General features: G+C 41.8%; 2 protein-coding genes across 2 annotated transcripts in view; both read right to left on the reverse strand.

Moving 5' to 3' along the window:
- The window catches only part of LOC127633082 (adhesion G protein-coupled receptor L4-like), a 62,426-nt gene that overhangs the window by 16,697 nt on the left and 29,504 nt on the right, over nt 1-16,225 (reverse strand). The window contains exons 6-7 of the mRNA XM_052111969.1: nt 3,002-3,169; nt 1,496-1,679 (exon numbers count right to left, since the gene is read on the reverse strand). Of these exons, the coding sequence (XP_051967929.1) occupies nt 1,496-1,679; nt 3,002-3,169 (352 nt within the window). The remainder of the gene's footprint in view (nt 1-1,495; nt 1,680-3,001; nt 3,170-16,225) is intronic.
- LOC127633081 (uncharacterized) lies at nt 4,642-5,543 on the reverse strand. Its single transcript, XM_052111968.1, has 2 exons — nt 4,927-5,543; nt 4,642-4,817 (listed from the first exon to the last, which is right to left on the reverse strand). The coding sequence occupies exons 1-2, from the start codon at nt 5,484-5,486 to the stop codon at nt 4,718-4,720; spliced, it is 660 nt and encodes a 219-aa protein (XP_051967928.1). The 5' UTR covers nt 5,487-5,543; the 3' UTR covers nt 4,642-4,717.

The raw sequence follows: 16,225 nt of genomic DNA on the forward strand, positions 1-16,225 counted from the left end.
GCCAGGGGTATACATAGGGTGACCACCTGGCTATTGCTCTGTTGCGGGTCAGCAGACCTGATTTTGCGGGTCAATGCGGGACACGAGGGAGAGATAACTTACTATTATTGTACTAGGTGAATGAATATTGATTTTATATTAGATGTATTTTTGCAGTGATGTTAAATGTTAATGACGGCGCTGTGAACGTCACTCAGTTTGGCATAAGGTCTACGATACAAACAAATTTTAACAGCTCAGACCTACTCAATGTAAATATAATGAAGTGAAAATAATAATCTAATCGTTAAAAAGCACATTTCCAAATAAGCACATCAATTCCATTATTAAAGACTAGAAAGATTAAATGCGTTCTTACCGGATTTAGTGCATCTTGAATTACATTTTTTTTGTCTGATCTGGCTGCTTCGAGAAGGGCCTTCTCATTCATTATGACTGTAGAACTCCTGGCAGGTGTAGGTGTTCACTTTCACCAGGAGTTCACTTTTGATGAGGTCCACGGATGCTCAGTTCCTTGTCTCTGTCCACGCAGCGGTCATCAGTGAAAACACCCTCTCCACGAACGCGTTGGTGACAGGAATGCTCAAAGCCAAAGATATCAGAGCTGTCATGTTTGGGGCACTGAAATGCTTCAGCAGAGCTGTCTGTGAAACTTCGGTGGCATACCCTGCACTCTCCTTTTTTAGGGTCACCTGTAACTGGTTTTAACCATGTATATACTGTATTTTCTCCAATTCTTTATTATACGAACAAAGACACTTTTTCTTCTCAGGAGCTCTGGATAGACCCATTTTTCTGTTGCAGTTTTTTTTCCCAGTGTTTTCCAGCTCTGGCAAGAAAAAAAGGCTGCGCTGCGCATGTTCAGTGTTTTCTTATTAACTTTTTTTAATAGTGATTTTGTAATGAAAGGACGATTAAATAAAATGATGCCGAAATATTAATAAAGATAAATAATTATACAGACAAAATTGAATTGCGGGACACTGCTTATGACTTGCGGGACAAAGCTTCCCATTTCGGGACTGGTGGCCACCCTACCATACGACCTGCGTCAGACATGCTTGTGTAGCGTCTCGGGTGTGTTGCGTCATAAAAAGGAAATGTTTAGGTCACTGTGTCAAGTTAAATATAGTTTAATACTCAATCTTTAAACACATATTGAGATCCCTTAGTTCGCATTTGAACCCTTAGTAACGCATATTTGTGTTGTTTTATTCACTGTATAAACTGTGTGTTGCTCACACAGCTGAAATTTCACTTACTGCCCTCTGGAGTAAACAGGTGGTACTACAAGCATGCGATAAAATGCGTTAATTATTTTAACGCGTTATTTTTGGTATAATTAATCGCGCGTTATTAACGCATTAACTCGACAGCCCTAATCTATATATATATATAGTAACATAATTTTCATTTTTAGGTGAGCTTTCACTTTAGAGTCATAAAATATAGAATCATAGCGGGTTATGTGATGTTAAGCCTCAAACGATCTCACCTACATCACCAGCATCCACCTGCATCTGCACAGAGTGTGTGTATGCTGCAGACAGAGCTAGCGTTTGCTTCTCTGCTGTATGAAGCAGTATGGTAAGATAATACTTCCTTAAATCCTCCTTTATTCTGTCCCATTCCACTTTTTCATCACTCTCCACCAGATTATTCATACTAAAAACAAAATCCTGCCAGGAAAAAACAAAAACAATATTGTGCATTTATTTTAGCTATCAACATGTAACATCTGTAAACACACATACTTTATTTAGTTAGATTTGTCATTAATTCAAGGTGATGTGTGCAATTTTTCAGCAAAATTGACTCCAGTTATGCAAGTTTGATGTGAGACTATCTAATTCTATCTACTTCAACCAATGGAAGATGCGAAGAGTATTCAGAAAAGTAATCTGAAAACGTTTGGTGACGCTAGCTAGTGGTGCAGATATTACACATGTCAGCTTTAATATTATTAGGATAAAATTTCTTTGAATAGGCCTTAATATTAATAGGTTCAATTTAATTTTAAAATGTGTTTTAATGTTTATGAGGCCTGAATAAGGAGTAAGTTTACTCCAACTACAGCTTTCAAACTACATCCACCAAACTTGGCAAATACCTTTAGACTGTTCTGGAATAGTGCGCTATGTCTTTTTTTTTAACTAATCAGACTTACATTTTTCACGCAGACGATCAAATATCTGAAAACTTCAGTAGTTTAGGCTAGGACAAACACGTCGATGCGGTTCAGGTGGCAGACAGGACACACAAAGGTACCAAGGTTTTTCCCCTTCTTCAATAATGAACAACACTAGAGTAAATACTCTAGGATCTTTGATAATGATTAGGGTCAAATTTAATGGAAAATTTGCGTGACACGCACCATGGCACGACAAAACTTTTAACAGCCTCCGGAGTCGTAGCTGGGCGCCGCTGATAGATGTTGAGTGGCAACAGCTGTGTGCATACCTTTATTGAAAACTGTTGTCTGTCTATCTATCTGTCTGTCTGTCTGTCTGTCTGTCTGTCTGTCTGTCTGAATATCTGACTGTATGTCTGAATATCTGACTGTATGTCTGAATATCTGCCCGTATGTCTGAATATCTGACCATCTGTCTGACTATCTAGCAAGCTAGCTGTGTGTTTTACTGTAATCTGTATATCTATCCAGATTAAAGCATTTACAAGTAGTATACATTTACAGAAAAGGCTTTTTCAATACTGTATAAATGTTTTTCTTGACAAATCTGACCAATCTAGTTCCAAATAGTGTTTCCAGTTACACCTCAAAGATTTAAGGAGGGCATAGGACTCTCTATCTCTATAAGTGCTATCTCTGCATTATATCAACCATCAGCCACTCTGTTGGTATGTGCATCGGCCATTAAAGGTCCACATCATTCGAGCACTTGTTTAAACTGAGGTTAATTATAATTTGCAGCCATGTTTCTCTCTCAAATTATCCCCTACACTGTATGTGCGAGTCAGTGCGACAGCACGTATAAACTACCGTGATAGTTTCATTTATGTGTTCCTCATGTTGATCAAGCTCATCTGTAGCACTCAGTTCACAGCTGGCAATAGCCTCGATGTATGATATGAGTTGAACTGGAGAGAGGTCAACTGATGTTTGATGTCTTATCTCCCTCAGGCGCTCTGGAGTTGACAGATTAATCATCTACAGCCAAGAGAGAGAAAAATTGATTTTATATCCTCACAAAGACTGAATGTGATGCAATGTTAATTACAGAATTGTAAGACTATCCATCACAAGAAAATACAGAAACAGTGCAGACACAACACACATCTAACATACTTTTGTCATGTGTATGTATGTGTCACAGTATCTATGATTTCTGATTAAAATTACATAAATATACAGTACTGAGCAAAAGTCTTAGGCACATAAAGTGTTTCGCAATAGCATTTGTCTTAAGATGTTTATTAATATCTTCATCTTTAGTGTGTCAATAGGAAATATAATGTTAGACTCCCAAACATTACTTCTGCAAATAGAAAAGATTGGAATAGAAGAACAGGGAGCCCTGCAACAGATGTCATGTCCCCCACAAACCCCATTGTGTCAGTCTGAAATTACATAAAGAGACAAAAGCAATTGAAACAGCCTAAATAGATCTCCAAGAAGCTTGGAACAGCTGTTTTAAAGGCAAAGGTGGTCACACCGAATATTGATTTAGCTTTTTTATGTTTACTGGACTTTGTATGACATTAAGTGATAAATGTAAAATAATTATGACATTATTTTTCACAAGTGCCTAAAACATTTAGTACTGCATATTGTATTATATTGTAATAATATATTGAGGTGCATTATAAAATGTTCTGCTTTCTTTATCAGCAAACACATTCCCATATTTACAAAAACTCATTCAGTTATTGCACAATTAGTTGTTAGTAGTACATGAGGTCAAACAAAGCTCAAACTTACAACTTCCTAACAGGGTCCCAACAAAGAGCACACAAGCTAAATTAATCAGTTTAAAGGGCACTGCCAAACTTAGATACTTTTCTGGCATCTCTTTATACAGAAGTTGCACATGTGCATCAGTTTCAGCAGAGGGAGCCATACTCTCACACTTAAAGAGCGGCTTAGAGTGCCAAAGATTCTTTAACTTGAATAAAACCATTTGATTGGATGAATGCATTTTGATGTTGAATAAAAAACGTTAACCTATACATTATTAAATTAATACATTTTTAAAGCTAATTTTGCTAGTATCACATTCAAATTTGAAACATAGCTCTGTAAGACTTGTGGCTTTAGCCTGTTGTGTTCTTAAGTGCCTATACCACAGCATTGTGTATTTATTTCATAGTAAGTGTGAAACGTTATTTTTGTTATTTGAATTTTTTATTTTATTTTGTGTTTGCTTTCTAAAGATACCTTGATTATGTGTGTTGTCAGAGGGACTCATGTGGAGTAAACCTTTTATTTTGGGTTTGTTATTTACCTCTGTAAAACAGTTAAAGGATGGGCAAGGAGGAGGCAAGAACCGGCTTGTCAACATAAATAATATTTAATGAAAACTTAAACCAAAAGCACAAACATAAACACACATGACGGACATGCCCGTAATTCTCTCTCTCTCGAACCATCGTCACCGGCTGCCTTTATCCCTCGCGCGCCTCATCTGGCCGATTGGGGACCGGGCGCACGATATTCCGACCCGGCCCAGCCCCTCTCCGCTCCACACTCCTCCCGGCGTTATCTCAGGCCGGGGTGAACCAGCATTACGTACACCCCCCCCCATCCCTGGGGCGGGGTGTATTTTGCGTCCCGCATGGTCATCCCCGCCTTCCTCGCCCTGGGAGGAGACAGGAGGGGAAGAAAACAACAACAAAAAAAATAGGCGAGGGAAAAGGCCAACACGGTGCGAAAGAGAGAGAGAGGAGAGAGAGAAAAAGCTCACTCACCGGTTCTCTGATGTACTGTCGCACTCCTCCACACTCAGGCGGACGACAGCCGCTCCAACCCCGGGTGAACCGGAGTGAAACCTTCGACCCCCAGCGGGCAGAACGCGCCTCCGCTTTCTGGCAGCAAATGGGGACACTCCTCCGCCCCTGGCAGCGGCTCTACCACTCCGGGCGGTCGGAGAGTTTCTTCCCTCCTCCCCTCGCGGACGGCGGTCTCCCTCGACCCCTCCGCGTCTCTGGGGACGGCAGGGCACTCCTCCACCCCCGGCAGCCACTCCCTCGCTCCAGGCGGTCGGGTTATCCAGTCCCCACTTGCTCCGCGGATGACTGCCGTTACCCGTCACCCGGCAGATGGCAGCGGCGCCCCAGGGTGGACTCTGCGACGGGTATCCCTCCTCCTTCCCGGGCTTCGGCACCAATGTAACACGGTTAAGGATGGGCAAGGAGGAGTCGAGAACCGGCTTGTCAACATAAATAATATTTAATGAAAACTTAAACCAAAAGCACAAACATAGACATACATGATGGACATGCCCGTAATTCTCTCTCTCTTGAACCATCGTCACTGGACGCCTTTATCCCTCGCACGCATCATCAGACCGATTGGGGACCGGGCGCGCGATATTCTGACCCGGCCCCGCCCCCCTCCGCTCCACAACCCCTTTCTTTACCAAAGTGGGGGTGATTGGAAAACCTATAAAATATGATCCATGTGGTAACATCTAAACTAACAGGTTTGAATTTTAAAGTCAAACATATCATTTAACATTATTGAATCAATAGAAATGAATACATTATGTTACGCTAACAAAACCCATTTTAAGGATTAGATCAGGTAGAAATAGCTTCTTAAGGTAACAATTGCAGGTTTTCCAAACACAATAAGAATTAATTTATACAGTATAATTGCCAGTGCCTATATTATACTAAAAAGCTTTAAACTGTTTACCATAACAGATTTTGATGTTTCAAATTTTGGGGTTGTTGTGAATGTTTTTTTTTTTTCATGTTCAGTATTTTGTACAGTGTTACCTAACTAAACTTTATTTTCAGTGTAGATAGGCTGACACAATGTTTGTATTATGAATTACTGCATTAAATGTTGCATTGCAGAGGAATAGACAGGGACATTTTTTGCCCCCACATTATAAATACCTGGAGCATTTCTGCCATTTTCAGTGGCAATTATGCCTTTAATTTCTGACCCTACACTGAAAAAATAACAAACTCATATATAGTGGGAGTCACGTGACACCATGCGAGGATCAGACGTGTGAACGGCGAGCTCTCTTTACTAGTTTTAACACTTTTATAGCGGCCACTCAATCCTATGATGATACCGCTGAGAGACTAAGACAGGGACTTTATGCACTTGTGACGCATAAATAAAAACATTTATGAGGTGGCTGATCTTTTACTAGCAATTCTTTATTGCTGGTTGATGTTTCTTGATGGTACAAAGTTTAGTGGTCAACAAAGAATACATCGCCCCTGCTCACCCCCTCACAGCTATCTTAATCAGTGAACAGGTGACTAATATTCACATACCTACGTAATCCCGCGACACCCCCACCATGATCACGTGACAATCAAAACATTAACTCGTTCATGTCTACTACAACTTTTAATGATATAAACTGGTGAGCTTTTATAAACTCTGTTTCATAACTGTTCTAGGGATGGTTTACAAGAGTGGGGGATGTCGAGAAACGTGAGGCGAGGTGTAAAGAAAGGCTTTCTTTACCACAGCAATTTGAGAAGAGAGAAATATGATAGATTCAAGGAATGAAAGAATCTTTTACATCAACAGAAGGCCGCTTTTGCTCTGATATTCCCGACCAAATTGGGAATAGATGCTAAGGAGAGCTGTAAAATATTCACATTCCCACAGCAAGCGATGTCCTTCATAAAGTCAATGGAGTAAGTTATTTTGTGGTACTCACGTGCAGCTAAGTGGACTGACTCACTGATCATTGAATTGACTGTTTGAGGAAACTGAGCTTTTTTTTTGTGCTGGTTATGCCTAGCGGCTGGAGTTTATTTTGCAGAGTGGCACACCTTCGGGACAGTTTTGAGGATGAATCTCCACGCTCTTTGAGTTTGTTCTGCCTATTGGCTGGAGTTTGTTTTATAGATTATCTTTTACTGTGTAATTCTGTTTTACAAAATTTTTATAGAAATACTGGACTTGAACAAACCAACAGCAAAGTTGTCGCAGGGGTCCTCGTAGGTTTTAATAGTCACACCAATGTTGGAATGTGGTCTTTATAATCTTTTTTTTGACACACAATGTATTTTTTCTAATATTTCAAAATGTCAAATGTTAATATGAGTGAATTGACTCTCTCCACGTGGAATGTGAATGGGTTGGAGCACCCCATAAAATGAAGGAATGTTATTTATCTTCTTAAGTGTAAGAAATGTGATATAGTGTTTCTTCAAGAAATGCACCTTTCTCTGTAGGATGTGGAAAATTTGGAAAGATATGGGATGGACATGTTTTTTATTGTGCTGGTTTGTGTAAGAGCAGGGGAGTAATTACACTGATAAGTAAACATCTACAATTCAGATTTCTAAAACAGAGTAAATATAAATTAGGAAGAGTCATGATTGTTTTAGCTGAAATTCAGGTGCAACGTCTTATATTGGCTAATATTTATACACCTAACGTGGATGATCAGGGCTTTTTTATAGATCTTGAAGGGATGTTGCAAGCCGCTGACACCCTCATGATATAATATTTGGAGGAGACTTTAATCTTTTTATGGACTCAGTCCTTGATCATAGTGAAGCAAAAGTTTTCAAGCCCCCTAGAGCAACAATGACACTTCACAGGATCTGTAAAAATCTTGGTCTTATAGATATTTTGAGACTTTGAACCCATCTGGTTGGTACCATACATTTTTTTCCATCAGTCCATAAGATTTACTCTAGAATATTTTTTTTTCTATATCTAAATCCCTCATTTCATCTGTTGTTGATTGCTTAATTGGAAACATTTTAGTATCAGATCATACCCTGGGGTTTAAAGAGGTGTTGCCACATATAGAGAAAAATAAATCATATAGTTGGTGTTTTAATGAATCCTATTTGCAAAATCCTGAATTCCAACAAATGCTAAAGACTGAAATTAATGTCTATATGGAGACAAGCTGGTCCTCAGTATCCTCTATGGGTGTGACTTGGGAGCAGGGGCGTCGGACTGGGGGGGGTAAAGGGTACCGAGTACCCAGGGCCCGAGGCAGGGGGGGCCCCTTAGAAGTCAGTTTTCTATACATACATATTTGGTACGGGGGCCCAGCAAGATGGTTTGTACCCAGGGCCCAAAATTTGGTGCTACGCCCCTGCTTGGGAGGCACTTAAGGCGGTTCTTAGGGGCCGGATCATATATTATGCCACATTCACCAACAAATCCAAGGCACAAGAACTCATGAAATTGGAAGGGAATATTAAAAGTGCAGAGGCAGAGCTGAAGTGCCGAATGTTGTATAATGGCCTCACAAAACTGACCAGATTGTATTACAGATATAATACAAATTTTTCGCGGATTGTGAAGTTCCCTATTAAAAGCTACACTTTGATGCTGTGCTTATTTAGCACGTTGGGAACGTCTTTAGGAGTGACATGTCAATGAATTTGACTAGAATTTATAGCCTCTGCCAGTGACATCATCAGGATGCGCTGGTACAGGGGCTATAAATAGATGTGCCACAGGTGCATCGTCAGGTCTTTTGTCTTCAGAACATTCTGTGTGTGTTCTGCTTCTCAACCCTGTCAAAAACGTTCTACTTTCCTCTGTTAGGAGTTAGAATTTGTTAGGCAGTGCGCAGAAAACCTTTCTCTTTCAAATGACTGATAAACAAAGCAAGCGGTGTATGTTCCCGTGTTTACGCTCTATGGCTGAAACGGACACACACCAGTTTTATTTTGTGTGTTTGGGGGAAGAGCATGCTACTCTTGCATTGAGGCAGGGTGGGTTCGAGCATTGCGATCTGTTTTCAGTCAAAATGCTTCGCGGGTGCTGAGGCACGGGGGTATTCCTTGATGCCACAGGCAGAAGAGACACTAGCGGGTTATATCTCGCCTCGCTCGGCATAATCTCTAAAGAGACCCACTCTCCCCACAAAGCCATGCAGGACTACCTCTATGCTTGTGTGGAACCTTCATGTTTGGCCCCTGCAGTGTACCAACTCAGGGATACTGGGCTTTCACCTGAAACCATCGAGACCACTGTGAGCGCTTGGGCTCCCTCTACTAGAAGAAGTTATGCCAATAAATGGGGTGTCTTTGAAAGATGGTGCAGTGCACATAATGCAGATCCAGTTAACTGCCAGATTGCTTCAGTTCTGGACTTTCTGCAGCAAAAATTATCAGCAGGCACATGCCCTGCCACTCTCAGGATTTATGTGACCGCTCTATCGGCTTGCCACACCTTGATTGACGGGATGACATTGGGGAAACATCCTCTGCTCACTCGCTTCGTTCGTGGAGCCATGCGATTAAGACCTCCTCCTAGGACCAGGATCCCTTCATGGGACTTAGCAATAGTCCTTGAGGGTCTGGTTGAGACCCCCTTTGAGTTAGCGTCTGATAAACGTCTGACTCTCAAGATGGTTTTTCTTATGGCGATTACTTCTCTAAAAAGAATTGGGGATTTGCTGGCTCTGTCTGTCCTGCCATCCTGCTTGGATTTTGCCCCAGGAATGGCTAAAGCAATATTGCACCCTCATTCTGACTACCTGTCTAAGGTTCCTTTCTCGGCCATACATCCGGTCACTCTTGAGGCCTTCTGTGTCCAGTCCGTGCCCTTCAGGCATACGTCCACCACACTAGCCAGTGGCGTAAGTCAGGGCAACTATTAGTTTGTCATGGGGGCCGTATCAAGGGGGCGGCCGCCACCAAGCAGACAATGCTGCATTGGGTGAGGGATCCTATTGCCCTGGCCTACAAGCTTCGCCAGTAGGAATCAGGGCTCACTCTACCAGAGGGGTCGCCTCCTCTAAAGCTTTGGCTAGAGGTGTCCCTCTGCAGCATATTTGTAATGCGGCAGGCTGGTCCACTCCGAACACATTCATAAGATTTTATAGTTTGGATGTTTATGCCACTTCGGGCCTTGAGTCCTTGAGTCAACATCACAAGCTCATGTCTGAGACCTCTCGCGCTCTTGCGAGCACAACTACACAACTGTAAGGGGTCCAGACATCCGCAGTGCGGTGGCGTGGGTATTCTCGTTCCCAAAGCACTAAATCAAAGTGTAGCATCAAAGTGTAGCTTTTGATAGGGAATGTCTCGGGTTACTTAACTGTAACCCCTGTTCCCTGAAAAAGCAGCATGTGATGCTGCGCTTCATTGCTGCACTGAGGATGCCTCAGGACTGCTCTTCAGACAAAATACCTGACGATGCACCTGTGGCACATCTATTTATAGCCCCTGTACCGGCGCATCCTGAGGATGTCAAAGGCAGAGGCTATAAATTCTAGTCAATTTCATTGAGGTTTTGCACACATATTCATTGCTGGTCACTCCTAAAGACGTTCCCAAAGTGCAAAATCAGTGCAGCATCTCATTCCGCTTTTTCTGGGGGGTTTACAGTTAAGTAACATGAGCTGTTTTGACTATTCAGGGCAAGACAGTCATACTTTGAGTTGGGGGACAAAGCAGGAAAGCTTCTGTCTAGATATATAAAACAGAGTGTCTTTTTCAACCAATCTCTTGGTGAAATCTGCTGATGGTGAAATATTTACCTCAGCCATTGATATTAATAATGCTTTTAAAGAATTCTATCTTGATCTCTACAGTTCCACATCTTTGTCTACTGGAGAAACTTTGTGGAACCATTAGAACTACCTAAGATGACGACTGAGCTAGCAAAAAAAATTCTTCTGAGATAACCTTGGATGAGCTTGCTGTGGTAATTAAGGCCTTGTCTTCAAGCAAGGCTCTGGGGCCAGGTGGCTTTCCCGCTGAGTTTTTAGATCTTATGCTACAGAACTGACTCACTTTTGCTTGAAGTTTATACAGAATCATTAAAGACTGGAAAGCATCTGACACAAGCCTGGATCAGTCTGATCATATAAAGGACAAAGAACCAAGTGAGTGTAAGAGTTACCGTCCAATTTACCTGATCCAGCTAAACATTCAAATATTGACAAACATTTTGGCTAACCGATTAATTAAAGTTATCACATCTCTTATACCTATAGATCAGGTGGTGTTTATTCAGGGCTGTAACTCTTCTGATAACAGTGGCGAATGATCAGATTCTGGTCGCTGCCATCTCAATTGATGCCGAAAATGCGTTTGATATGGTAGAATGGGATTATCTTTTTAAGATTTTGGAAATGTATGGGTTCAGGAATACTTTTATTGGGTGGTATTTAGATACCCATAGTGGTGGTTCAAACCAATGGATTCATTTCAGATTTTTTTACTCTGGATAGGGGCACCTGGTAGGGTTGCCCTCTTTCTCCCTTATTGTTCTGTCTTGCCCTGGAAACATTAGCAGCCGTGATATGAAAGGAGGATGATTTTCCAGGGGAGGAGGTGGGTCGTGTGTCGCATAAGCTTTTGCTTTACACAGATTATATTTTATTATTTATCTCTGACCATACTATATAGCTATATAGACTATATAGATATAGCAGATCTGCTGATCTTGACTTTAGAAGGTATATCTATAGAAAGAGTTAGTTCTTATAAATATTTAGGTATATGGCTTGATTAAAGATTAGCTTTCGTTGTACATATTGATAACTTGTTGAAAAAGCTAAACCCAAAATTGGGATTATTTTATAGATTAGAAAAATGCTTCACTTATGGGGCTAGAAAGAAAATAGTAGAGAGTAGTAGAGAGTACTTTTCTATCTTTAATGACTATGGTGATCCATTATATATCCATTCAGCTGCATCTTTACTTAAGAAACTGCACTCTGTTTATCATGCTGCATTACGCTTTGTTTGTGGTGCAGAGTCACGTACTCATCATTGTATTGTGTATGAATCTTTAGCTTGGTCATCCTTATATCACAGGAGAAAATTGCATATGTTTGTATTTATTGCCAAGGCACTTTTAGGTAAATTACCCCCTTATGTTTCTAATCTTTTAAGCTATTGAACAAATAGCTACTGCACAAGATCTTCAACTCAAATTCAGCTGAAAGTCCCACGGGTACATTCTGAATTTGACAAAAATGCTTTTTCATTTTATGCTCCTTGGGCATGGAATGAATTGCAAAATGTGATTAATTTAAATATACTTCCCCCTTTAAGCACTTTTAAAGATCTTTTACAAACTGTTTTAAAGGAAACTTGTAATTGTTTTTATTGATCTGATTGTATATATCGACTATCTGTTTTTTTTTTTTTTTCTGTTTTCTTTGTATATGTGCAGTATTTATTTTTTAAACTTATATGTGCTGCCATCTTGACCAGGACTCCCTGGAAGACGAGATTGTATCATCTCAATGGGTCTTTCCTGGTTAAATAAAGGATATAAATAAATAAATATATGCCTTGTCTTCACAGAATTATTAAATAATTTTTTAAGTTCTCAGGATAAAAAATGAATTGGTCTTAATCCGAAGCTTTGTCTCTGACAGCGCACCGCTCGGTAACGGCTTTTCAGCCAAGCGCCTTCCAGTGGCCCAAAAAGTATTTGGGTATTTTATTCCCAGAAAATGTGTGTGATTTATTTAGAGTTAATTTTGACCCTTTAATAAAAATGTTTTTGAGCGATGTGGGCAAGTGGGCTTCATTACATTTATCTACGATTGGGAAGGTTAATGTTATTAAAATGAATTGTATTCCAAAATTAAATTACCTGCTGAAATCTCTCCCTATAGATATCCCTCTCTCTTTCAAGCAATTTGATAGTTTAGCGAAGTCCTTCATTTGGAATGGTAAACATCCCAGATCACATTTAAAAATAATTACATAGGCCACTTGACAAAGGTGGGCTAGGCCTACCCTAGATTTCTTTTATTATTATGCACTCAGTCTCAGACATTTGGCTCATTGGTCACTTCCACCTGAGAGAGCCCCTCCTTGCTTTTGTGTTTAACAGAAAGTTCTTGCCCCTATTTTGCAATAACAAAGCCTTTCTATTAAACTAACCAGTATCTCTGGGGGTCTTTACCTTGGGAAATCAACTGGAATACATCAACTCGCGAACAGACCCCTTTCAGGACATACAGCGGCCTTGTGGAGGGAGCCCTGGCCTGAGTGATCATGTTTACCACCGCGGGCGGTAGACCAATTAAGGTTTCCACATCCCATCCAGTGACCAGACATGGAGGTTCCAGAGGTCTGGGAGCAGGAGCCAGATGGTGCCCCATCCCTGAGAGAGGAGGTCCACTCTCAGGGGAATTTTCCAGGGAGGTGCTGTCGCTAGGAGCGTGATGTCCGAGAACCAAGACTGGGTGTGCCAGTAAGGCGCCATGAAGGTTACTTGTTCCTCGTCCTCTATGAACTTGCACAGGGTCTGTACAAGTAGGCTCACTGGAGGGAATGCATATTTGCGCAGCCCCCTAGGCCAGCTGTGTGCCAGCATGTCTGTCCCCAGGGGTGATCCCATCAGGGAATACCAGAGCAGGCATTGGGAGGATTATCTAGTAGCAAACAGGGCTACCTTTGCTTTCCCGAATCGACTCCAAATTAGCTGGACCACCTGGGGTTGGATTCTCCTCTCTCCTCTGAGCATCACCTGCTGTGACAGTGTGTCCACTGTGGCGTTGAGGCTACCTGGGATGTGAGTGGCCTGCTGAGACCTGAGTCGCTGCTGACTCCAGATGAGTAGATGGCGGGTGAGTTGCGACATGCGACGAGAACGTAAGCTGCCTTGGCGATTTATATACTTTACCATCACTGTGTTGTCCATCCAGACCAATACGTGCTTGCCCTGGATCAACAACAATAGCCTCCTCAGGGCGAACAGTACTGCCAGTAACTCAAGGCAGTTGATGTGCCAACACAGCTGCAGTCCTGTCCAAGAGCCAGCGGCTGCATGCACGTTGCATAAGGCACCCCAGCCTAACATGGAGGCGCTAGAATCATCAGCCAGTCATCAAAGTAGTGGGGTATGAGGACACCATGTCCATGAGTGGCGCCCCGAACCCAGGAACCATCATCGAACCACGAATGCTCAGGGGTGGTTGGAGGGTTCCACTCCAGCCCGATACTCGCGGCAGCCCGGGCAAGCATGGCGGTCAGCTCCTTGTCGGCCTCAGACTTGGCGGCACACACGAGGGCACTAGCCCAATTGAGTCCTTGGCGTCCGACATCACCAAGGCGCTCTCCGAAGCAGCAATCATAAGCTCATCCATCTCGTGAGCTCTGATAGAGACATTAGGCTGGCACCGAGGCGAGCTGCTTGTCTCATCACAGAACTGGACTGGAACGAACGAGTGTGCTGGAGAATGAGTGGTCTGCGGGGGATTACCTGGTGGAACCGAACCCATTGGAGCCCCCAAATCACCTCCAGCTTCAACCGGGCCAACCTCGTACCCGTAGGTAGAAGGTCTGGCATGGGGAATGGCTGAAGTGGGTTTTCACTGGAAGATAGAAAGCTGCAACCGCAATGTTACCATGGTCATCTATGAACGCTTCCTCAACGTGATTACGGCCCAGACACGTGAGGCAGCGATCTTGGCCATCAGAGGTGGAGAGATAACGACAGCACCCAGAAACTACACAAAGACGGAAGGGCATCTTTAAAAAAACACGTCTTCAGATGGAAATATAGTCTTTTTGCAGGAATATATATATTCTTTTAAGCTGTCGATGTGCCCAGGGTGTAATCTGCATCTTTCAAGGTGAATGGACCGGCAAACAAGTACAGCAGTCTGCTGAAACAACTGCTTGGCTCAGAAGAAAAAAACTGAAATAGCAATTGCAAGCCAGCTGCATTTATACCCGTATGGCCTGAGTGGCATGCAAATTCCACTCGCTAATTCTCATTGGCCTTTTCTCAAAGATCTGTGGTGTTTGGGGCTCCCAAGAGCGACCCCTAGTGTCACAACATCGACACAATGTCGAATGAGTGACCGAGTTAAGTTACACCCCATTATCTCGCAACGACTTGGTATGTACAAAAGTGTCAATTTAATGTAGTACATTTTGTGTAATTTAATTTTATGTAATTTGATTCTGCATTTTCTGTTTGTTTTTTTTTTATTTGTTGAATGGAATCAATAAAAATAGTTAATAATAATAATAATAATAATAAACATATATACTAAATTAACTGGGTTTATACATTTCAAAAATATTTGTAACATGACTTAGTCAGCCTGGCGACATAAGATTAAACCAAACTTGTTTTTAAGGGTTACATCAGGTAGAAATAGCTCCTTAAGGTAAAAATAGCTGGTTACTACTCTTTACTATATATTGAGGCTTTTTACACCATTCCTGAAATACTGACAACGTCAGTTAGCATTTCCTAAAATGCTCCATCCTGATAGTTTACACAGAAAGATGGCGCCACAGATGGCCACCTCGGTGTGGAGCTCTCCAATTCTTTTTTTATTTTTTTTATTGTTTGTCCTGTGTTTAGTATTCTTTTTCCAGTCAGTTTTAACGGGGACAATCTGCTGAACATTCGGCAGCACATACCAAATAATCTTTTCCCGGTTTTTGAATATTCCAACATTTTGCTGGACATTTAAGTCGGAGGCACAGCTGTGTCGTTTAAATGCGCTATGATACGCAGGCGGGGGAAACGAGCCGGTATGCTGGTTAAACTCTGTCAGCACGGCGTTTGAACTGCACTGCCGATCATTCATCTAGCGAATCTCCGCTCTCTTCCCAACAAAACTGACGAACTACATCTCCTCACACGTACTAAGAAGGACTTCTCAAACTCTGCTGCACTGTGCTTCACAGAAACCTGGCTGAGTGAAGCCATTCCGGACAGCGCATTACATCTGCCGGGCTTCCAGTTGTTCAGAGCGGATCGCATCACGAAAGTTGGTGTACAGATGTAACAACATAAAAGAGTGCTGTCCTAATCTGGAAGTGCTCTTTATTAACTGTAAGATGTTCTACTTGCCACGGGAATTTTTTTAGTTTATTCTGGTGAGTTTTTACATTCCTCCAAACGTGTCTTGGAAAATAGTGATCAAATCACAGACACAGAACAACAATACCCAGACTCAGTTATTATTATTCTTAGGGACTTTAACAAAGCAAATCTCACACGTGAACTGCCCAAATACAGAGAGCACATTATATACCCCACCAGAGACAGGAATATACTGGATCATTGCTACACAACAATAAAGGATGCATATCGCTCTGTCCC

Source organism: Xyrauchen texanus, chromosome 39, assembly GCF_025860055.1.
Source record: "Xyrauchen texanus isolate HMW12.3.18 chromosome 39, RBS_HiC_50CHRs, whole genome shotgun sequence".
NCBI classification, from domain to species: domain Eukaryota; kingdom Metazoa; phylum Chordata; class Actinopteri; order Cypriniformes; family Catostomidae; genus Xyrauchen; species Xyrauchen texanus.

What these genes read in the sequence shown, in the direction of transcription:
- LOC127633081 (XM_052111968.1), bottom strand. Translation starts at nt 5,486, where the DNA reads ATGGTTCAAGAGAGAGAGAATTACGGGCATGTCCATCATGTATGTCTA. An exon ending in GACAGTACATCAGAGAACCG is followed by an intron (nt 4,818 to 4,926) that starts GTGAGTGAGCTT and finishes GTCTCCTCCCAG; the next exon opens with GGCGAGGAAGGCGGGGATGA.